This window comes from Rhopilema esculentum, chromosome 16, assembly GCF_057945365.1.
Source record: "Rhopilema esculentum isolate cy_ngs chromosome 16, ASM5794536v1, whole genome shotgun sequence".
NCBI lineage: Eukaryota > Metazoa > Cnidaria > Scyphozoa > Rhizostomeae > Rhizostomatidae > Rhopilema > Rhopilema esculentum.
In genome coordinates, this window is record NC_142830.1 from 11,161,450 (window position 1) to 11,186,009 (window position 24,560).

At 36.5% G+C, this 24,560-nt stretch overlaps 2 protein-coding genes across 4 annotated transcripts in view; one reads left to right on the forward strand and one right to left on the reverse strand.

Annotated features, from left to right (window-relative positions):
• The first annotated feature begins 4,393 nt into the window (after window positions 1-4,393).
• The window catches only part of LOC135682268 (ribosome biogenesis protein WDR12 homolog), a 37,936-nt gene continuing 17,769 nt past the window's right edge, over window positions 4,394-24,560 (forward strand). For 2 of the 3 annotated variants that reach the window (XM_065197083.2, XM_065197082.2), the window contains exons 1-11: window positions 9,812-9,954; window positions 11,551-11,639; window positions 12,155-12,246; window positions 13,231-13,337; window positions 14,367-14,416; window positions 15,342-15,407; window positions 16,196-16,254; window positions 21,689-21,784; window positions 22,598-22,643; window positions 23,241-23,338; window positions 24,345-24,485. In XM_065197083.2, the coding sequence (XP_065053155.2) occupies window positions 9,827-9,954; window positions 11,551-11,639; window positions 12,155-12,246; window positions 13,231-13,337; window positions 14,367-14,416; window positions 15,342-15,407; window positions 16,196-16,254; window positions 21,689-21,784; window positions 22,598-22,643; window positions 23,241-23,338; window positions 24,345-24,485 (972 nt within the window). In that variant the 5' untranslated portion in view covers window positions 9,812-9,826. Of the gene's footprint in view, window positions 9,955-11,550; window positions 11,640-12,154; window positions 12,247-13,230; window positions 13,338-14,366; window positions 14,417-15,341; window positions 15,408-16,195; window positions 16,255-21,688; window positions 21,785-22,597; window positions 22,644-23,240; window positions 23,339-24,344; window positions 24,486-24,560 lie in introns of those variants that run through there. The other variant, XR_016144685.1, reaches the window with a different exon arrangement.
• On the reverse strand, window positions 18,145-19,730 carry LOC148958268 (uncharacterized). The gene has a single exon (XM_089113138.1). It carries the CDS (start codon window positions 19,339-19,341, stop codon window positions 18,529-18,531), a length of 813 nt encoding a protein of 270 aa, XP_088969264.1. The 5' UTR covers window positions 19,342-19,730; the 3' UTR covers window positions 18,145-18,528.

Consider the following 24,560-nt stretch of genomic DNA (forward strand, 5'->3'; position numbering starts at 1 on the left):
TAGAAAGTAATTTTTTGAATTTTTAAATTAGAAGTGTTGTCAGTGTTTTGAAGTTTAACCAAAAAGGCGCCTAATGGCTTCACAAAAGTGGTTTGAATTTCGATCGCTTTGTTGTTGACAACGCGGTCGCCATTACTGAATTGTCAAACCTGTGCAATACTTTTGCTCATTAAGTGTACAATGATATAGAAGAAATCTTGACCTTGTCTGTTGTAGAGTGGCTGATACCTTTTAGAGGGGTTCTTACATAGTAGGACTATATGTCATTACGCTTCGGTGCCTAATTGCCACCCCCCCACTAATTAATTTTGGAAAATTTTTCCAACCACGCCGCTCTTATTAAGATCCCCCACCAATTGATTATGACACTTTTGTGTTAATTACTATAGCGAAAAAAATTAAAACTTGCAATTTATACCGGAATATAAAACGAATGATACAGCTGAGCCATTTTGAGTATTCAGTATATGTAAATTCATAATTTTGACTCCCGGTAATTGGAACCCCCCGCGCCGATTTATTCTGAACATAAGATCGCCCCCCCCCCGGCAATTAGGCACCTAAAGGTAATCATCGTGCAAACCTCGTTTTCGTTTGTATATAACATTTAGTCTTTTGTTTAGTAATTCAGTCAGTGATTAACCTCAACTCAAGTCGCTCGCTGAGTAAGCATTATCCACGTTACAACTGGCGGAGGAGAGGTGGGGGGAGGGGGAGAAATTTGCTCGAAATTAGGCAGACCACCGAGCTGCACTAGCATAATTCTGTACCTGCGGTTTTTAAGATGAAAGGGAAATCTGTTGACTGATTTTAACATAACTTCAAATCAAAGAAATTCCTTTCAATGTTACGAAGCCATATCTACTCTCTCGAAACCGCTTGAAATTTCTATTGAAGGCGTGACCAACATAAACTTTAGAGATCAGAATCCGCTGAAACAGTCAGAAATTCTTTAATCCGCAGTAGGAGATTTAGTCGAAGAATAGTCATCATAGCTGAAAGAGTCATGAAACCTTTAATCCGCAGTTGAAGATAAAGTCAAGGTCGCGAAGATGGAAGCTTTATAATAAGCCCCATTCAGAAGAGCTCCATCACTTTTTGGCGTGTAGACTGATGATCAGTTCAGTATTAATTTCGAGGAATTCGATCAAACCACGGAGAGTTCTTCAATAGCAAATGTACCGCGAGCAAGAGTATACTTTTTTCAATTTTGGTCATGCCAAGGTCTAGCCAAAGGTATCATATTTGACAACGTTGGTCTAGGGAACGGCCTTTGAAAGAAGAAATTTCTTCCCAACAACCAATTCTTATTGATGTTAAACTAGTAAATTAAACAAATCAACCTTTCACATTTCCGATATCTGCTAACTCGAATGGCTTGGAAATGAATCTAGCCAGGAAAATTGTTTTTCATATGCCAAGGCTATCCTTTTTTGTAGACGTTTGTCCAGCCAATGATACTGCAATAGAGTAACATATAAAATAAATTGATGTTGTGTGTCAGAAATAATTTGTCATTTATTCGCCGAAGTTTATTGTCCGAAATTTTATCCGCTGAAAATTTTTGTATTTAATGTATGACATGCGGCGATCTTAGAAAAAATTTGCTGGCATCCGTCCCCATCCGATAAAAAAGTGCTTTATCTTTCTTCCACATATTTTCCTTCTCTATAGCTTTTATGCACAAATTACTCTGCAGAAATACCGTAATGCCTCGAACAAGCGCCCCACTCAAATAAGCGCCCCCCTCGAATAAGCGCCCACCCCTCGAATAAGCGCCCACCCCTCGAATAAGTGCCCACCCCTCGAATAAGTGCCCACCCTTCAACCTTCAGAAACGGGCGCTTATTCGAATTTTCGACGACAACAAGTAAGATTGAATGACCAACACAGTTTGTTTTAGTTTTCATTCTCATTTTTTGCCTTTCCATCATAATAGCATGCTTCAATTGAAAACACATTCATTTTTTTAGTCACTTCCAAATCTTATTTTTAAAAAAGCGCCCCCTTCGATTAAGCGCCTCCCTCAAATAAGTGCCCATCCTGGAGCCGCAAATATTAAATAAGTGCCCGGGCGCTTATTCGAGGCATTACGGTAACATATTTTAAAGGGTATGTCATTCTCCCGCCCTTTTTATCATTGACGAATTGCGTCAGCTTTCACAAGGCCGTAGCAGTGAACATCAGTGGTGGATGTGAGCTTCTCGTCAATCTACAAGTCTTTAAGATGAATATACAAAGTACTTTGGTGCAAAAGAAATGTTACAATTGTAGTAATTCTATGAGAAGGGGTCTGCAATGTCTTCAAGTGGTATTTTGCGTTTTATTCCGTCAGTCACACGAGCCTTAAAGATTAATTTTGTGGATTAAACACTTTTCAAGGTTTAAAAACAGCGATATTCCTGCATTCCCTCATCCCAGTGGCGGCTCGTGTATTGGGGCTAGTGGGGCTCAGCCCCACCAAAGATTTCCAAAAATAGGTTTTAGATTTATAAACGTAAATAAAATCAACGTCCATTTTTAGTTTGGCACTGTTCACTAATTTCGTTGCTTCGAGTTTCACTGTTTGTCCATTCTCTAGTTTGTTTATGTCCCACTGCCCGGGGTTCTTTCGTAAACTGAACAAACACGCGTATCAGAAACCATCTCCCGAGCTTTTGGGGCTAGCCCCAAACAAGCAGAGAATGCACCAATCAAGTGTCTCTCGTGACTCTACTATTCAATTGATGACTGCCTTCTGATTGGCCAATTCTGCTCGAATCTGCATTCCTTTGGGGCTAGTTGAAACTAGCTATAAATAATTCAATTCAACGGTAGCTGAATTTTTGTTGTTGTGATGTGAAAGGCAATGTTGATCTTAAAGTGGAACGCAGCAGAGTGGCGTGTATTCAATGACTCGAATTATCAGCCTCGAAACTTTGAAATAAAGCATACAAGTTAGATCTTTATCAAAATTAATTTTGCCGATCTTCAAATAAGCTCATAATGGGAAGGCTTGGCCGTAGGCCTTCTAATGGCATAAAGCATATTTCCAATGCAGGCTTTCAACTGGAAACAATTTTAGCTTCACTTCATATGAAAATTAATCAATTAACAGTTTGAACTTTTTGTTCTTTAAAATTTTTTTAATTGCCATGATATGCAATGCAAAGGATATCGTCTACGGGTTGGCCATATTCAAGTTGTCTATGTTTTATGGACATCCCCCACGAACTCCCCTTTTTGTGAAGAGAGAAACGGTCCAGCGGACTTGAATAAATAAAGTTGAGCACACCAACATAGTGCAAAAATGTTTTTTATGCGCGCGCATGCTGACGTGATTTACCTGCCCGCGAAAATTGTGTCGTTCTGTCCCGGATGCGATTGATATAAAAATATATGAGAAAACAAACTTTGAATTTTAACCTTACCTCTGCTTTATTTTTATGGAGTCAAATAGATAAATTATCTACTTAAGATACATTTATATCATTAAATTATGGCTTTAAAACCTTATTAATCTCTTCGTGGCCTATGCTTTACTGCCAAACTAAAGTATCCTATGCCTAGGCCTACTATTAGGCAAGAAGGGAAATATGAACAATTTAAAAAGTAAATTTTCAAGCGTTACCCAATTTTCCGCCTCTGAAGGAGACAATATACAAAAAAATTGAACTTTTGACTACAAGTATACAAAAATTCAGGATGCGGCATGGTGGAAATTTTTCACGATCGTTAATTCAAATATCGAACAAAACTTCCCATGTTGACCTTTCAAAATTTCGCTTTTGTTTGGTTTCCTACTCTTATAGAAAAATACCGAAGCGATTTCAAAATCGCGTTAAAAACAGCTACTTACATTCGTGACCAATCTATTTTAATGAAAAACTTCCATGAATATACCGCATATCCCAAAAAGTATGGCGGTTTTAAATCATCATTCAATCGCACCCATAAATTGACAATCCTAAAGTTAGGTATCTTTGCGGTGAAATTATGAACGTGACCCAATTTTCCAAATATGCCAACCAATATAATCTTATTTTTCGGGGCATGAAGATGAATCAATAAAAAAATCAGCGTGCGGCATGGTGCCGTTTTTGAGATAAAATAAATTTGAATTTTGGATTTTTTCTCCGTGGAACTGACAATATTTGAGGCATACTCACATGGTAAAATTTTGTATATAAAATGAGCCGATCAGGCTTTAAGTTCACTCCGCCATGCTCAGGTCTTTTGTGGTTGTGGTGACACAAAACCCTATAACATTGCACCTCCCAGGAGGCCTGGATCGGAATCAAAGTGTCACATGGTCGGTTGGCGGGAAAAATTTTGTGCGTCGCCATTTGGCCGCAGCTTGCAGGCGCAAAAGCTCTTTGCACAGCGGCTGCAAACATTTTTGCTCTATGTTGAGCACACCAACATTTCACATAGCATACATATGCATATCTGACATTTATCATGCACTTTTACATGATAAAGCTTATAGCTATCATATTTTCTGACACCACCACCTTGACATGATTATCTTACAAGGACAAATCAAATTACAGCTTTATTTGCGGATCATATTTGATTTCCTTTAAAACTTTCTGGACAGGAAAGCCTTGCTTTAAAAATGGCAGAGCAAGGATGTGTTGTGTGGTTGGCAAAGAGCTTACCTGTGCCGGAGGTTCTTTCCAAGCATAAATTGCCTATTCTAGCGAAGTTAGACGAGGAAATTAAATTAAACGACAGTTTTTCGCTGTGCAGTGAAACAGCCTTGACAATTTATGGCAAAGGCGAGTTGGAAACTGTCTTTGGACAGGACGAAGCCGGAAGAACATTCATTATACCTTCGAACTGTAAACACAAAGTAATGTTGAAACCAATAAATGGAGGACGTACATTTTCGTGTATCAGAGACATTTGTGAAGCCAAGTTCCTGCCAAACTGCATTCAGAACCAAATTCAGTTTACTGTTTATGGAATCGAATTTCCAAAGAAGACATTGTTTTATGTCAAGGAAAAAGAAATCAGTGATATTCCAATGGGGATTTCCGTGGAGTCTCGAGGGCCCCACCCAGTCAATGTGATGTTGCCAAGGTCAGTGAAAGGGGATTTTATAGAAGCATTACGAGAATATGACGAAAACCAATTGTACCTGCTGGGAGAGTTGAAAAATCGAAGCACGCCTTTTTCAGTTGTTTTTGAGCAGCTGGACCAAGATTTGCCCCCCCATTTGCTGCCAAATGGCTCATTTCGTGTAGAAAAAATAGAGAAACACGACATTGTGTATGCAACTGCAAAAATCAAAGATTTGAAGTATTTGATAGCGATACCTTACAACGCAAATATGACTGTGAAAATGGGGCAAGTTGTCGAAAATGATCAACTTTATCTATCCATAGCTGAACCAAAGTTTGAAACGATTGATTTGCCGCGGGCTGAGTGGTTGTGCAATAATATGAGCACCCAGGGCCGAATACAGTTTATGGTGTGCGATTTAGTGAAATCTAACGGCAATGAAGTAAGCCATTTGTCTACTTGCAAGGAATTGTACGAAGAGCCTTTGCAGTTGAAAAAGGAGAAACCACAAAAAGATCTGTTTTCTAAGCCTGGAACAGCCGAGCAATTTTCGATTAGTGAAGAAAAGATTAGCAATATGGCCCCACAACCTCCGCGAAGGGTGAGCAGCCTGAAGAAGAATGTCCCTGGGAAACATAAACACGAAAATACGGCCTTAAAGGCCCGGAGCCAATCACTGTACGCTATAGGTGAAATAAAAATACATGCTTGTGATTTTAAAGAATCAAAGCTTAGGGTACTAGATTATCCTTGGGACAATGTCCCAGCTAAGGAGACATTCTGTGACACTGAAGGTCGCAAGCAAGATAGAGATGCAAAGAAAACATCACAACCAGATGAAATGGAAGGAAATGACGAGATTGTTTATGTCCAAATGCATGGGGATGAAAACGCTTCTTCTCCCAATTCAAATGTTGAAGACAACGAAGATAAGGACAGGGCACCACCGATCCCTCCAAAAAGGTCCTCTTTAAAAAGCATTTTGCCAACAGCAAATGATGTGACTGCAGAAAAGAACCCTTTCAAAGTAGAGGAAATCTTTGAAAGAGAATTACCAATTCCAGCAAAAAGCATCAGTTTAAGAAAACCCAAAGATGTTGAATCTCCTGAATCTTCTCTATCAACCACCGGAAGGCAAGTAAACGAAACACCTCAAGGAAAACAGGGCACTCGAAAGATCCCACCAATCCCTGCAAAACGAAAGGGGATGAGCATGAAAAAGACGAAGGTTAATGAGGATGCTAAAGACAATATTAAAGATCTTTATGCAAAGGTTATAAAAAAGCGTGACAATATTGCTCCTCCTTTGATAAAACCAAGGAAGGAGACAGTAAAATCGGATATTGGACCTAATCTGCTGTGTACAAATGATAGGGACACAAACCCAGATATAGCATTTAATCAAAACAATGTACTTACAAATGGAAAGTCACGAGAAGAAAATGCAAGTGAGTCGAAAGGATTTCTACAGGATGGTGCTGGTTCATATGAACGAAAATCTTTCGAAACTGATCAAGGATTCAAAAATGAAAATGAACAATCAGAATTCCAAATTGGGATTAAAGCTGAAAGCGCTAGTCAGATGGGACGGGAAAATGAAATTAATGCAATTGAGGATATTTGCCAAGTGTTGAAGATGCTTAAGTTAAGTGCATACGAGGAAAAGATGTCACAGATGCAAGTGGATGTTACTTTGCTCCACGACTTATTTGAAGATGATTTGATTCAAGATATTGGAATGTTAAGATTTGAAGCAAATAAGCTACTGGCGTACGTTAAGGAAGGATGGCGCCCAGATAACAAAGATCTGGTTGCTAAAAATTCTACAACATGCAGCAAGGATGTTGAAAGCTGGACATGTTACGAGGTGGGTTTATTTCTAGGAAGAGAGATAAAAATGACAAAATTTGCAAACTTCTGCACAAAACATCAAGTTAATGGAAAGTTGCTCCTAAAAATTCTCCAACAGGACATTCTTGAAAGTATTATTGAGGATTTCAATCTTGATATATCAAAAATTCAGAAAATCAAATTGAGAAAGTACGTTTTAGATGGATGGAGACCAAATGTGTAAACTTGGGTCACTGAGCGTCTTCGGTTTGAGTTAAAACATTAAATGCTTTTCGAAATTATTAGCTAATTATAAATTAAGATTTATGCATCTAGAATTGTGTTTGCAATAAAATTGAAAAAATTCAGAAACCAGAAAATATTTATGGAATGTTATTGTATTTTCTCAAGCAACTAGACACGTTTGCTTTGAGGCTTATTTTTTGGTTAAGTTTACTAAACCATTCTATGCTGTTAGAAAGTCCTTTTACGCTAAGAATTTCAAAAGCAATATCATTTAGACAGCGGTAAAATTATCTTCAAAATTAAGTTTGTAATGTTTTAGGATTTGTATTCTTCAGTAATTATTATTATTCTGTTAAGCTAAATTCTTTGATTATGTCACATGTTTGTTTGTCGCACTGTTAGTAACTCCCTTTCCGGTAAATGTGCATCACTGTCATCGTGTTATGTGTTGTTTCACAGAATTCCTTTGTTTGTGTTTCAATATATGTAATAGGTATCACCAAAGAAGGAATCGTTACAAGTTTACATGTTTCTTGTATCAACTACAAGAATAAATTGGAACGGTTGGGCAATTTTCAAATTCTAAAAAGCGTAGTCTTCACATGATAATTCTTTCTTCAAAAAATTCTTAGTATACCAAATTCATTCTTCAAGCCAGGGCCAGTGTTTTTGAAGCTTTGGCACCAAATTAAAGGCATTGAGTCATGGTAAATAGGACTTCTTTATAGGGAGTCATTTGGTTTCGGCGAGATCGATGCTGTTTCATGTGATATTTGCATCCGTTGCTGACAACTTGCTATTGATGAAAATTGTTTTGTCAATCAGTAGGAGGTGAGTTCATGTGACCAGTTCCAGTTCAACCAATAGCATTGCAGTCATGAAAATCATGACTCAGCGGATTTTGGCACTTAGGGTATACCCAATCCATTTTATCATGACTCAATCCCTCTAAGAAGCACCGCATAAGGACTTGTTCCTTTTTTCTTCGCAATTGGCAGTTTATAAAGGAAACAGTATAGTGGGTGACAGCAAAGCTAGAGTAAAGTGAGAAGTTACTTTTAACCGCAATGCCAGTTAATAATATTTGTAACATAGGGAAACGTTTTTGTAATAGAATACGTTATTGCATTTTTCTGACTTTAGACAACCTGGCCTTGAGATGTCACCGATTTCAAGGAAACTTTTAATAAACAAAAGTTACAAATATGATTTTATAAGGAGCGCCAGTAGCGGATCCGAACACCGGCGAAAAAACAACTGATTGGCTAATTCTGAATCTGAGCACCAGCGAGGAAATAGTTGATTGGCTAGCTCCGTTCGTGAGAACTCTATTTCACTCACCCACCGGTGCTCGGAATATCGTCGAATAATCGGATTTCATTGGAGGGTGATTCCGTCATTCGCCATTTTATTGGCCAACTTGGATTCTACCATAATCTCGTTCCGGTGAATATGCCACGATGATCGACAAGAAGAAATTTTTATAGATAGATAGATAGATAAAATGATATCTTTCATGTACAATAGAAAAAAACATCGAATTAGCAGAAATTGTTAGCTGTCTTTTCCGAAACACGCTCAGAAACAGGGGCAAGAAACAGTACTTTCAAAATCAAGCACCCTTTGCACCCCCCCCCTAGATCCACCATTAGAAGCACTTACAAGTAACGATAAGCTCAACCCTTCCCCATTATGAAAATTTAGGCTAGATTGTTCTTTATTTGTTCTCAAATTATTAGGATATAAGCAGTGCAATTGCTTCCTTACTTGCTCTAGGGGGTTCTTAGGTCTCCTTTCACAACAAAGTGAGCGTGACATCTTTATTTGCCGACAAGCTCAGACACAGCACCACTAGGGGGCTGGGGGCTCAAGCACCCCACTTTTTCAAAAATCAATTTCTTTGACCGTCTTCTTTGTTATTTTTTAAAGCAGAGTATAAATTGAAAATAGAAAAACTGCTTATATACTGCTTGATTTTATTTGGTCTATTTATGTAGGCATATTTCAAAATATTTGTCTATTATTTGCATCAATTCAGTAGGTAACTTTTTCTATCATTGTATTGTCTGCATTTTGAATGTGTAAACATGGCCTACTGAAAATATTCGAGACAAAGAAGATCCACATTTCTGTTCGGGAAGTAAAATTATCTCAATCAATGCAACAACTCCTTGTAAATCACATCGATGTGCACTCTGAACCAAAAGCCACCCTTTCTTTCTTTCCCCAACATCTTTCACTAGAGTTTTAGCATGACTCCTCTCCACAATTTTTTTTTCTAAAAGTCAGTAATCAATGATTTGCTAAAAAATCGTCGAAATGTCTTTCTGAGCGGTATAGTAATTTCTTAAATTTTAGACTGGGAGATGCATTTTTAGCCATCTAGAAGGCATAATTTAAAATTTCCTTGCGCGTCGGACCCAGCCATGTTGGGTCCTCTTATGTCACTGAATTTGATTCTTAGCCCCCCTTCCCAGTTTTGTGGAGCCGTCTCTGAAGTTTGAGAATTCATCAAAAAGGCCCCCTAGATTGTAAAAAACTCCTCATTCTTTAGCTGAAATCTTTTAAGAGAGGATTTCGAAATATTGCTAAAAGTCCTACTTTACAGAAGCACGGCCTCAGTTTGTTCTTAGTTTCTTTTTAACTTTTGACCACTTTAGAGGCTAATTGTTGTAGATACAAAAATATTATAATTCATGAATTCATGACACGGGAACTCGTCATGGAAGCGAGGTTGATAGGATGCACGCTGCCTCAGTTCTATTTATCAAAAATGGCTACTGGAGGTGATATAAAATATTTTCAAGCAAGGTTTTCCTGTGCAGACGAGAAGTGAGTGTTGACATTTTTCATGTTATGCTTGCATCATATATTATCATTTTCAAATAATATTAATAACAGACCCAAGTCTGCAAGCAAAATCCATGGCATATATACTGGAAATGTCTTGTCCCACACCGAACCGGTATTTTCTACACCAAAAAGGTTGTTGCGGAAATCTTTCTTCCCTGAAAACGAGAAAGTATTTTTCTGCTGTATTATTTATTTTCAATAGCAGCCCTGGAAACCCGTCTCATTGTATGGCAAAATACCAGGCAGAAGATGATATGGCAAGTGCAAGCGTTAGATATTTTCTTTCTGAATTGTCCATGCAAACTTGGTCGTGCTCGTGTGGCAGTTTGGGATTTTGGCATGGCGTGGGTGCGTCCTATTATTACAGCAAATGAAGACTTTATTTGTGCAAGAGATTGAAAATATGATGATTCCACATAATCCTTCGTAGGATTGATATAAAACATGTAAGCCAGGCCTTGCAAGGAGAGGCATTCAAACTTCGAGCACCTAATGTGTTTATGATCTTTAAGAATTAAATGTGGAAAACCAATTTTTTTAATTGATATTTGATGATGCTCAATCAAGTGACTAGAAAGTTGAAGGTGCTCATTTTACAGTGTACGCACAACCCCCTTGAGAATGTATTTGTTTTGCATGACAATAATTGATGAAGTATGAAGACAAGTGTAGGCAACCATATCGGTAACGTTTCCCCCCAAAAAAAGGCGCCCCAGTATACAGTCAAGCCCCAGTATAGGGATTGTCAATCAAGATTATGTTCTAAAGTGCTGCCAAAGCCGTGTTCCTGCGTTGTTGTCGCGGTGATAGATAGAAGTTATTTCAAGACACAGCGGCTTCTCGGCCAGTAGACATTCAGCCATACACTTTCAGCAAGCGGCCATGTTTTTGCTCGAATAAAGCCCCGTATACCGGGGCAAAATGTTAGCAATTACTGATTTTTATGTGTGTTTGTTGTTGTTCATTCTTGTCACGTTGAGTGTTACTTATTTACTACATGTTTTGAAACAAAATGCAGACCTCTGCACATATTCGTATAAATTTTGCCCTTTATATGATCAATTTTACCTTTAAATGTTGAACAAAATATAAGTTTAGTTGTTTACAGTACGTTTTATTTTCTTCATACCTAATTTGATGCAGCTATCGCGCTGAGTAATGTGGGAGCCTTTAGCAAGAATATAGGGCTCGCTTGTTCAGATGGCAAGTAAGGGGGTCAAATTCTAAGGCCGCATTTTGAAAAAATATTGACTGAAACTGTTTTGCTGGCCACTTGAAATCAGTGCACTTGCGTTTTAATTTGTCCTCTCTTGAAATAACTTCTATCTATCATTGCAACGATAACGCACCGGGACGGCTTTGGTGGCACTTAAGAACATAATCTTGCTTGACAATCCCTATACTTGGACCTGACCGTATACTGGGGTGCCCTATACTGGGGAAAACGTTACCAACATTGCTCAGTGTAGTAGAGTAAGTGTTTTGGAGATTGCCTATTTTTTTTAATGATACTTTTTATATTAACATTAGAAGGTGCGTATGCTTTCTTTGAGAGAACTTGTATTTTTTTATCAGATATGCTGTCTCCAAAGCACCATTTTCATTACCTGGTACAGTTGGAAGTCCTGAACTCAATTCTTTGATAAATGGAATGCTAAAGCAAGGTATGTTCATTATATCTGGTAAGAAAGCTAATTTCTATATATCAGATTTCTAACACACAGTTGTAGCATGATTGTGCTTCCAGTTCAAAGTGTACCTTGAAGGCAATGGGTATAAGTGAAAGGGAGAATATGTACACCAAGGGAATATCTGCTGATAAGTTGATGACCAATACCTATAGATGTTGTTTGACATTCATTTGATTAGTATAACTTATCCCAGGAAGTGTGTGTGTTTGTCTTTGTCATTGTTGTACAGCAAAGTTGATAATATGTAAATTTCCTGAAGGTCCTGGTCATGATTTTTGTTATATGCATTTTCTTTTTTCATAAGCTTTTAGATTCAATTTGATAAAAGCATTCAGTATCCTGTGTCAGATGTTAGGGTATAAAGGAAATTGATAAACTACAGTTACATTCAATTTGAAAAGTAGTTACAACTCAACTGTTTCATACATTTGATTGACCTCACCTCTGGCATGTACTGTATTTTAAACTTTTTTTTAAACCTATTGCAGGAGAAGATGGTATTAACTTTGATTTTCTTATCAATGGAACACTATTAAGATCAACTTTGATAGAATTAGTGGAAAAGCATGGAGTGTCCACTGTAAGTTGAGTTTTGAATTTCTTCTTTTGAAGTTTTCTTTCTTTTGAAGAAAGGTTACTCAATATCTGTCATAAGACCAAATATTTCTTTGCCTCAGTTTGCCTTTGTTGTTTGAAAGTAGTCAAAATAACCGAATAACCAACCTCCTCTGTAGCTTTGCATTAATTTGAATTGCTTTCCACCATTAAAATTTGTTAACTGTTAGATTTGGGAATCATTGTCTCAAAAGTACTTGTAAGGAAGCAAAGATCAACAAAACCAATACATTTTTATTTATTTAAAGTTGCGTACAAACTTATCAGCTTTTGTTTGTCATCAATCTGTTTGTATATGAATGTAGAAATAGCTTTAATTGCATATAACTCAAAATATTTTGATTTTATTATGGACAGAAACTTTAGGGCAACTTCAAAAAGCAAAAGGCTAAGTTTTTAATGACAAATGTTGCCTTTATTGTATTGTTGCTTTAAGTATACCCAACTGCTTTTTGTTCAATTTTCCCAACCACCCAGAGCTTATTGTAATCCCCACTTCTGTCGATTTTCACAATAATGCAAAGTACAGCTGCTGCACTACAAAAGGATTTATTGTAGATCAGTTTTCTTCCTTGTGTATAGCAAATGCCCTCTATCTAAAATAGTTTTCAATCTTAAATATAATATTGAAATAAAGAAGCTGATCTGTTAATGGTTATGAAAGAATTATCTTATATCTTGTAAGAAATATATGAAATATAAATATTTTCCAAACAGCCCTCCTCCATTTTTATTTTATCTCTCCTGTTTATTAATTTTAGAGGATATTTCCCAACACCCTCTGTTTTTTATGAGCCCCATCTCCCAACATATTATTGTTTTGTTTTATTACAATGATTTTGGAGACAAAGCAATTGATGAAAGACAGGTTGGTAAAATTTCTAAAACTTAACGTTAACAGAGCTATATTAGTTGCTAATTTGTTTTGCCATGCTAACTCATTTTTTAGGAAAGTGTCATAGAGATTGAATATGTGCTAAAGAGCGAAGCACCAAACCTTAAATGCTCTATTCTTCATGATGATTGGGTGAGCTGTATTGATATGACTTTTAAAAGGTATAATGCACAGTATTATAACTTGCTAACCATTATTATGATTTGAATATGAACAGGGTTGCCATTTGGCCGTTTCGACTACCAAATTGTTCTATTCTGGCCGTTTTTCAATGTTGTTGGCCGTTAAAAAATAATTTTGCCGAAAAGCGAAAGTTGGCCGAATTTTGGCCGCATGTTGAAAGCCACAAAAATACAAAGTAAACGACCACTTTAGCATAGAAAATATTCAACATGTTGTTAAAATAATCTCAAAGTTGCAAATAACGAATCAAGAAACAAAATAAAAGATAGCAGAAAATTAGCAAAAATGTAGCTTTTTTTGTATATTTTGTTTGGTTGGCCGAATTTGGCCGTCAAACGTCAAGTATTTTGCTGCCAACCATTCAAAGCATCTGGCAACCCTGAATATGAATATTAGGATATGAATATATTGTATGAATGGTAGGAGAGTGTTGCTATGAACAGGGGCATACTTACCGGGGGATGTGGGGGGGGGGGGGGGGGGTGGAGAGTTGGTCAGTAAATTTTACGGATGGTCGGTGAATGTTATGGATTGTCGGTAGATGCATATCTTGACTTTATACATTGTGTATACATTGACTAGCAATAGTTGAATTTGGTTGGTAAATTCACCCGTTTACAACCCCTTACTCCAAATTGTAAAGGTACGCCCCAGGCTGTGAATATCTGTAGCTGATATAAAAATAGACTTTGCTTTATGGTGTTGTTTACAAAACAAACAGACATACAGATGTAACAAAGTAAATATAATGTTTTTGTTTTGCTTATGTGTAACATGTCAGTGCTCAGACCCGGTAAGTTTCTATATTCAGTTCAATGCTCTGGTAATGCCATACTGATTTATATGAAATTCGCAATAAAACAGTCAATTCATTATGCTCCAACTTTCCCAAAAATAAGAATAAATTCTGGTCTTTGAAGATTATCTGCACCATGAAATTATTATAGCAGCATTTAACAAAGGCTTGAGGTACTGTTTTAACAAAGTATTATATTTATTCATTTCAGAATATTAAGTGGCAGCTATGACTATTTAGCAAGGATCTGGAATATGAAAGGTATGAGAGCCTTCGTAATAATGTATTTATATTTGTATTGGTATTTGTTTTTACGTAGCATCCAGAGGTAGTTTTTAGGACACTGAGAAGCTGTGCTTAATAAGCAGTGTCCTGGTACTTCCACTGGATGTGACCACACCTTGCGATTCCTGCACCTGGAATTACTGAGAGCTGGCAACTCTCCTCACTCTGGGTGAAAGTTTGGTCATGCCAGGGATTGAGCCACATCCCTTGGGTCTGTAGTCAGCACCTCCAACAACTGAGCCATCCTTGCACAACTAAGCCTTACATTTCTTTTGGACTGAAGTTTTGTTTGAAGCTCTGAAAAATCAAAATGATTGTAGTATTTGATGGCATATTCCATCATGATTTAGAATCTATGCTCCTCTTAAAGTTTATAATGAAGATGATAACTGGGAGCTAAGTTTTCAACTTTATTTTCAATAAAATGGACTTCATTTAAAAGCAAAACCCGTTATGTGTGATAAAAATGTATTATTATATACAGCATTGATGGTTGTATAAAGCCGTCATAGTCTATTTGTTCGAGAAAAGTAGTTTAATTAAAACTGTCATATAGCAAAGAGAATGTTTTTGGCATTTTTATTGGCAAACAACATATGCTATACAGAGAAGAAAATTTTAACTTGAATTAGTCAGTCTTATACAGTAGAATCCCGTTATAACGTACTCGTTTATTACTCGGTTATAACGTACTGGTGTGCTTGGTCCCGGCAAAAGGTGTGCTTGGTTTTAGTCAATTTTTACTTACCCTCGTTACAATGTACTTCGGATATAACATACTTAATACACTGGTCCCTTAAAGTATGTTATAACCGGATTATTCTGTAACTGATTTGCAGGCTGAATTCTATTTCTTGAGCTATAGCCAAGTAAAATATAGCTGCTTTTTGATATCCAACAGGTGAGCTGGAGAAAGAATTGAAAGGACACACAGCAGCTGTTAAAGGAGTTTGCTGGGGAAGAACAGGTTAGCTTTGATTTAGTGATAAATAGTGATGAATGCAGATTTCTGGGTTTTGATAGCAGCTATTACTGAGTTCAAGACAGAAAAAAAATTGACTGAATTGAAAATGAGAGATAAGTCTCTTTTTCATTTTTCCAACCATAGATACCTGGTATATCTCAAACCATGCAGAATGCAAACTGAAAGTAATGTTGATTGAGGTTTAAAGAAGCTTTTGCATTACAAATGATTTGTTACAGCTGAGCAGCAGTTTAAGGATGAAAAAATTATGTTTTGGAATGTTGAAATATGATGTCTGGTGCACTGTAAATTCTTGAATAAGCCCCCAGGGGCTCCTTTTGCAACAAAAATTTTCTTGAAGCTTATTTGAAGATCAGTGCTAATTTAGAAGCAGCCAAAAATATTTATAGTGTTAATTTTCTTCCTCCATCTGAGGCTGATCAGTATGTTAAAAATTGCTGTACCTCAGCCCATGGGGTGTATTCATTGGTGAGGCTATTTTTACAAAAATTATCTTAGGGTGGGGGCTTATTCAAGGGGCAGGGACTTATTCAAGAACTTGCGATAATTTTTCATTCTTTTGTACTGAAGAGACTGACTTTATGACTTTAAGGTTGGGAACTACTGTAAAACCTGTTTTAATTTCTATTAACTAGTTTAGATGATCAAATTAAAGATGGATATATTTCAGTGTCCATGGTGAATTGTGGGAGGATGTTTTGTCCCTCTTGGTTCTCAAGGTTCACCTTTATTCAATTACAACTAATTTCATGTATCAAAAACGTTTTCAGATGGGGAGAATTCTACAATACTTACATCTTCTCAAGATCAAACAATTAGAATCTGGGAGGTAAGTAAGAGTTTTTGTTTAAACAAGAATAGGAATGTTCAAAGTTGTTTCAGAGATTTTATTCCTTTTCTTATTTTTTTCTTTTCTTAGAATTTTATTTCATTCTTTGTATGAAAACAAATAGCTTTTGTTGGAGCCTCTTCATGGACCCAAAGATGGAGCTGCAGGAGTCATTAGTTATTGTTTAAAAATTGAAAAATACAATTTTTGGTTTATGACTTTTTAACCTGTAAGCTCAACTATTTAGAAAAGTTGGGAACTCAACTATCAAGATTCAAGAGAGGGAACAGCAGACCTTTTTGTTTCATGCAGGCAATTGCCCTTGCAATCACCTTCCCTAATTATAATGGCAAGGGAACAGATATATCAGTCATAAAAGTTATAAGTTGTCAACTTTTATAAACAGGATCCTGTCAGATAGCTTGGATTGGTTTGTATTCAAGTGAACTTAAAATCACAACAAATACAAAGTACAAAAATGACTGTAAATTAATTAATTGAGAACATAGAGAAAGAGAATTGCATTCTTAGTCTGGATGTCAGTTAGACAACAGAATAATCATGGCGATTCATCGCTTCTAAGAACCTCTAGATAATAGTGACTGTCTTTATATAGCTGATCAACTGATCTTAGGGTACTTAAGCTAGTATGTAAATGCATTCTCTGGTCTTCCACTGACAGGCATTTCCACAAAGGCAGCAAATATTGCCAACATTATTAAGTTCTAAAAGAGTGATTGCCCATCACTGCAGGGATATTGCTCATGTTTCTAATGCCCATGAGTAAAAATAGATGTTGTCTATCCTTGTATTAGCAAGTTTTTGCAAATTTCAAAGTGGTATAATAAGTTTGCTCATATGAAATATGCTATAATAAATTCACCATCCTGCACCGACACTGAAATTTTCTGTGCAGATAATATTTACAGCCGTAGCTAATAAATATATCCATTAGTGTATTAAGTGGAAATGAAGACAACTTTTCATTAGCGTTTTTAATCTTGATCGAAAACTTTTCTTAATGCAAATTGTTTCATTTATCAGTGTTTCAATCTTTAAAACATTTTGTTGCTACTCCGAGAAAGAAAACTTTAATGAGAGTTTTAGAGTTTCTACCAAAACCTAAGTTCTGTCACTATCTTTTACAAAAGATTTATGCATAACTTTCTCTTAAAATTGTAAAAACAAATTATAAATGTTGTGTAGAAAACAGAACACTCTTGTGATGTCTCTAAGGATCTATAAAGAAGTCTATTCAGTAGCTAGGGAAATCATTAAGGGCTATGTTATATGTTTCAACAAAGGGACTAGAAGCATATATTTAAGAAGCAATAAAATTTAAATCCCACAACATTGCTAATATTTCTCAGAAGGGTGCTATAGAAAGAAACCCTAGAAATCACTTTTAGACAGGCTCAATGTTTTGGCTAGTTGCAAAAACAGAACTTTTGGGATTCTATTCAACATATTGTGATACAAATGGCATCTTTGTGATACAAATGTATATTTATAGAATATAATATTTGTGTTAGGGTAGAACAAGAGTGACCTTTGGATAAAATGATTTTTTTTAAATTATGACCTAACTAGTGTATTAGTTTTGTCAAAAGGATAGGTCATCATGTGTTTTTTTGCACCTGGTGTATTTTGCACCCTTACTGCACTACTACCCCCTAAAATGTTTCTGTTACCCTCTAAACTTCACTTTCATGAATGCTTTCATTTGGGAGAATCTTTGACAGAAACACAGAGTGTTTCTTCTTTTAGCCTGTTTCAATCAATTGAGACAGGGGGGCTTTGTTGGGGGGCTGCTTTGTGGGGTTGTGCTTTGTTCTTTTAATTTACCTACTAAGTATGGCCTCTTAAAAAGAAGATGTTTCAACAAAGGTTTTCAACTACCAAGTATGGTCCTTTTAAAATGCTTAGGCGACCATAACCAATATATAAAAAAATGCTTCTTCATTTCCTGAAGTATTTATTCTAGAAAAGTGCACTCTTGTTACAGTACAAGAAACAGCTAGATTAGCTTACAACATATTTTTGGAATGCAATTTGCATGCTATATATTTTTGAAGAATGTACTGATCTGTTTTGAGTTTTCTTTTCTTTTTTTACACTGGCTTAATTATTGAGTCACATATGAGCAAAAAATTAATGAAATGTATTCTTATCAATATAAACGTATATCACTAGACCTGGCATTTTATAACACAAATATACTCCCCAACGAATTTTACTCTAATAAACTAAGCACAGGCTGCTGTCTGTTTAGAATTAGCTCTTTGTGCCAAGGTTGGCTATCAACTTGTTCATTGAATTTAACATTGCCATTCTTTCCTCGTGGAATTCTTTTGCCCTTCTGTCTCGTTCGTCCTCGTATTTTTTCCTTTCCTCTTCCCTTTTCTTTTTCTCATCTTCCCTCAAATGTCTTTCTTGTTCAAGAGTTCTTCTCAGGGTGAGTAACTCCTCCACTAGTTCTGGGTAAGTCCTCCTCTCGACATCTAGATGGGCTGAATCTTCAACAACTTCGAGCAATAATGTTTTGTTTGGGTTATTGTCATTTAGGCCGCTTTGTTGCTGTTGCACCTGATTTAGGTCTAAATGAGTAATTTGTTCAGCCGGGCTCGCAGCAACCTCATCACAATCACCAATACTCCTTTTTCTACCTGCCGACTTTCTCGATTTATTAGTTGTTTCAGGATATGTCCTAAGAGGAGGGGCTAGACCAAAAATTTCGTACAGCTCGTCGTAAAAGGGGCATCGTCCTGCCACATTGATCCCCCTTTCGGCTTTATCCAAAATCTTGCGGTAGGTTGCTTTCATGTTCTTCAGTTTGCATTCGCACTGCATTGGGTTCAAAGCAAAACCCAGATTGTTCATTTCTATGCATATTTCGTTCCATATTGCTTTCTTTTTTGTTGTTGGGTCTTTAAACTCTGCTTCCCTCTCCCTGTATAGTTTTAACAACTCTTCCACTTCTGGTACAGTCCAAACATGCGAGTGATTGACCACATCTGTTTTTAAGTTGCCATCCCTCTCTTCGAAAGTCGTAATCTGAGATTGACGAGATGCAGAATTGGAGGTCATTTTTATTAATTATGTGGAATCCCTAGATCCAGATTACGGATAATTGTAAAGGACTTTTCCAGATGTGTTTGTTGTACTAGTAGCACGACCCTGTAAAGCTATAAACAATTTCTTGGTTTCAAATCTTATCCTCAACGAATTTTTTCTGGAATCCGTAGCTGACTCTGAAAATTCTTGACACATTAATTTTACTTCTTCGTCACAATTATCACCGAAAATTCTGCTAGTAAGTGCTGGCAAATATTGCAAACTGGTTTCATTATTTTTCAATCCGACAACGATTTGCAGTTGAGTAAACTCGAGCTAAAATCTTCCATTAACTTTGAGTTATGGCTTGCAAGCTAAAGGCCTGCTTATGCGATCCTTTCCACGTTTGCTGAACGTGGAATTTGATGCATTCTTAGATTAGCTTTGCGATTGGCTGTGTCCATTGTTTTCGATAGATTCCATCATCTGATCGGGATCGCCGATTGGTTAACTTACAATGGATTGCGCTTTATCATGATCCGCAGCTATCCCCGATTGGCTGAGCTACAATTGATTGACAGAGGTTCATATACCAGCAGAGACGGATTTTTGAGGCAAGGATTGGGGGGGGGGGGGGGCAGATAACGATCGGTGCCGTGCCACATCCTTCCTGTGCCTAGAAAACTATAGGAACGCCCATTTTTACAATTCTATTTCAACTTTAAGATGAATAAGGTAAAAAGATGAATAAAATTAAAATCTTGACGCCAATACAAACAATATTTTTACCGAATCAAAGCAAAATTTATTGGGGATGGGGGTGTCACACCTCCAGGTAAGTGTCGCACCTCCTGTGTACCAAGTATACCGGCACAACTTTACAGTATCGCCCTAGGATCGAATTACAAATTAGGTGCAAATTACAAGGTCATTAAGCCTCATCTTTCACGAGCATCTTTCCTTGAAAAGTGTTATTTGCTCGTGCAGATTGGGTCAGCGGTAAAGTTTTTGAACATCAATCTTTTCAAGGTAAATCCATGACCAATCCATGCAATTTTCGGTCACGTGTGCGATCGCTCTCGCCAGGCTAGTTTAAAAAGTGAATCCACGTCGATACTTGGGACTTGTCTTTCAGTTCGAAATCAAAGTGCTATGACAGATCGCTAAACCCATCATATTTCGGATTCTCATCCTTTTGTAGTGATACACGAGCAGGGTTGATGCTCTGAATAAAGTAAGTCAATTTTTGTCCGTTAAAATAATTGTTTGCCCTTCATCTTCGCGGCAAGGGAATGTACAGACAGGCACTGCAGAGAAGGGATGCTGGCGTAAAATGCAAAAGATTTGCCAATGAATAACCATTCAAGCCACTTTTTATTTGGTTTTAATTCCCCCCCTTTTTTAGACCCCGCACTTTTCTCAACGCTCCGCGGTGCCTGACAGACTCCGCTGGGTAGATCAAGAATCAAACGAAAAGCCCCCATGGTGTAGACAGAAGGAGTTCGTTTTCTCTATTGGACTCCTCTGGTAACTTTTTATAGGCACGCGCACTGATTGAACAAATTTGCCGTTCACGTGTTTGCATTTTTCTGATTAACCTATTTCGATCCACAACTGGGTATATATCTTCCATTGTGTTCTTTCAGACCCTTATTCTGACATTTTTAACTATGTGGAGCGTCAGACAAAAAATCTTTTAGTATGTTGTGAGATGTTCGCTTTTTTCAAAGCCATTTTCAAGTTCTGTGCTGCCCAAAAATTGTTCATATTATTCTTTTAGAACACATGCCTTGTGTTTTTGATCAAAATAATTTGAATTAACATAAGTTAAATTTTTAAAAATACAATCTAACTTTAAATATTTTATTTTAGATCCTCTGTTCTTCAAACTTGTTTGCTTGATATTTCTGTTTGGTTTTACAGAACTGTTCTTAAAGCATCATCCGTTCCTTATTTATGAAATTTATTGATAATTTTTTTATCGTCTGTTTAAGACCTTGAAGTATATGGCTTAATATATTCTGTGAGGGAAGTTTTGTATTTTGCAAGTCTTTCAGACTATATTTTTTATATTTAAACATGATAAGAGCGATCACTTTTACCATTATAATTTTTATTGAATATGTAGTGAATATTTTTTCATCTTCATGTGTTATTTTTTATCGTGTTTGTAAACTTGTCTCCTTTATTAACACCAAACCTTGGTATTACGAAATTGTTGATTTTTTTGTGACAAACTACTGCTCTGTTTCATATGCCATGTCGACATCAAACTGAGCTAATCCCATTAAAAGTTCTATGATTTACATTGATATCATTAGTCTCAATCCAGCCTCTTTTCTTTGATGTGCTCTTTAAAAGTCTCAAATCTCTTTCCCAGTGGTCGGAAGGTGGTGACTCTTGCGAATGCATTCACGTGTGCAAAGGACATGCGGGAAGCGTCGACTGCATTGGATTTTCACCGGAAAGGCAAAAGGTATTTGTGACATTTAGGCCCTTTTCCTTCTCCATTTAGACACAAGTCCTTTTAATAATTCCATCACTTTTTCTGAGGCACTTATTTAGAGCGGGGCGCCTATTCAAGGGGCTATTTGCAAACTTCAAGAAATCAACTGAAAAAATCAACAATAAATTTTGCACAAGGAACTGATAGCCGAAAAAGAGGTGTGCCAACACATATTAAAAATTTTGTGTTGAATGTTGCTGGGGAATTGGGCTATTGTTATGGCCTTTCATACTTTCAAGGGAGCAAGTGTAGTCATTGTGGTGGTAAGGTAAATCAGTAAAAAACTATTGTTTTGGGTGTTTTTAATTGGGAGTGGCGCTTATTAGGAACTTTATCTTCTTCGGGGGCGCCTATTCGAGGGAGGCGCTTATCGAGGAAAAATGGTACCTTTTGGGGAGAAATATTCGATGGGTTGTTTGGTAGAAATGTTTGATAAGAATTTCGTGATAATAGAAGCAATATGAACTATAAGAAGTTTGTGTTGTAGTAAGCATTTAGAAATTTAAAAGGTTAGTGTTAATTTTTGCGAAATTGATTCAATTGTCAATCCTTTCTGTTTGTCGGATTTTGAAAGTGTTTTGGTAAATATTGATGAATTTGTAAATGATGAATTTTCGCAAAGGAATGTGTTACCAAAAGTAGAAACTAGTTTACATGAAATATGTTTTAGTCGTTTTAATTGTGTTGCATACAAAAACAAGACCATAATTTTAGATGCATGAAAATGAGTGCATGAAAATATTCAGATCTTTTCAAAATAAACATATGTTTTTTGTTCGTTAGTTTTGTAGTGGATCTTGGGACAAAATGATCAAAATCTGGTCCGCAGGTTTGTGATTTTTTTATGATTAAAATGTGTTCAATCGCAAAAAACTGTTTTTTAATTGTTTTTTGCAAATGAAAGTTGAATCTATTCTTTATTAAAGGCTTATCAGGTCCAAGTAATAGTAACGGCAAGAAGCACTTGCCTTCAGTATTAATGGCATGGGGAGTGAAGTGGCCATAATCTTTGCATTTACAGAAGTTTAGAAAAAACTCTGTGGATAATCTGTGGGTAATATTCTGAATTTCTTCTTTGAAATTTATAATTCAACGACTTTGATTAAAACCTGGTTAATTTTCAAATTATCATTGGCAGAGATTTTGCTTCAAGATGAAGGGGAAAAATAGAATAAAGCCAAAATTGACGAAAGTAGATCATGTTCACAAATTTAACTGGCAGTTGGATGGCCTTAGGGCTTACAATAATAATTCGAATGGAGTTTGGTCACATTTCGGTATCACGATGAGCTTGATGAAGAAGAAATCTTGAAGCACGCGTTGTCAACTTCATTTTGATTTGTTCTACATTCTCAAGGAGGCTCTTAAATATTTTGTTATCTCGATGGTGAAGGAAAGATCAGTCAGTGAGTTTTTGATATTCTAGTGCTTGACAAAGAGGCTTCAGATGAAATAGATCCAGAAAGGGATGAAGATCGGAAAAGGATCAAAGCTGAACCTTCAAGGCGAAAAGCAACAACTAGGGTATGTTACAGCAAGCATTAACAGTTTCGTAAGGTCAAATAGCCCAAACACGATAATTTTTGTTGGAAAAAAAATGAAACAGCTAGGCGAGACTAAGATGTTTTCTGTTAAAACTTAGTTTTGAAAGTGAAGTAGGTGCTTTGATATAATTGTTTTAAGCAGTAAATTTTATGGATGATTGCTTTGTATGTTAAAAATGTGTTTAGTACAAGGGCCCATTTATTGACAGCATCAGCAGTATTGATTAGAGTCCGTTGTGGTTGTCATGAAGTGTTTACCGCAAGCATCTAGTTCTTCTCCTTTTTTTATTTAATGTTAAATTGAAAAGCATGATAATAGGAAAGGTCGAAAGGTTCTGGTGTCTCTTTTCATAATGGAAATCTAAATTTGGTTTATTTTTCCAGCAAAGCTAGTTTGCATTTGCTAAGATAATATTCGGCAGGCAGTGTTAGGATAGGATTTACCTTTCGTGCTCTATTCTCTCTTAAATTTCACAATCATATTCTTCGAATTTAGTTTTTGATAAATTTAAAAACAGACCTTTGTTGCTTCTTAGAGTTATTATGTTTTCCAAGGCATGTAAACCCTTCAGTTTCTAACACGCCCTTCGTCTATGAATTTCTTTTTATGTCCATGTTTCCCCCTTAACACTTCCAGTATCTATAAGGAATTCGCTAGAAATGTATAGATCGCATGTAACAACGCCCCAAGAGCACTAGACATATCGTTAATTTTACTTATTCAAGTATGTTGGCTGTGTAAATATTCTGAAACAAAGGCAATATTTCCACTTAATGGAGGCTTTTGACCAGATCGAGCCGTTAATATGAGGCCACCAACAGTAAAGTTTTATTTGTTAGAAAGTTGTTTATTGGTTAAATATTCCCAATAAATCTGTTTTCAGACATAATCTGGAACTTATCTTACAGATTTTATTTTTGCCAGTTTTTGAATTATGATGCGTACAATATGACCATCACAACATTTAGATTTTTCACCCTTGCAGACCCCGCTTCAAACCATGTCTGGTCACACTGAAGCAGTCTCCTCAATACAATGGGTTGATGCTACAGATATTATCAGTAGTGGCTGGGACCACTGCATTAGAGTTTGGGATGTCCAAACTGGTATCAATAAAAATAGTTTGGTAAGCTGCTTGAAAGCTCAATATTTTAAAAGACATACAATCCCTGCCTAAAGTCTTGCAACTCTAACGTCTGTT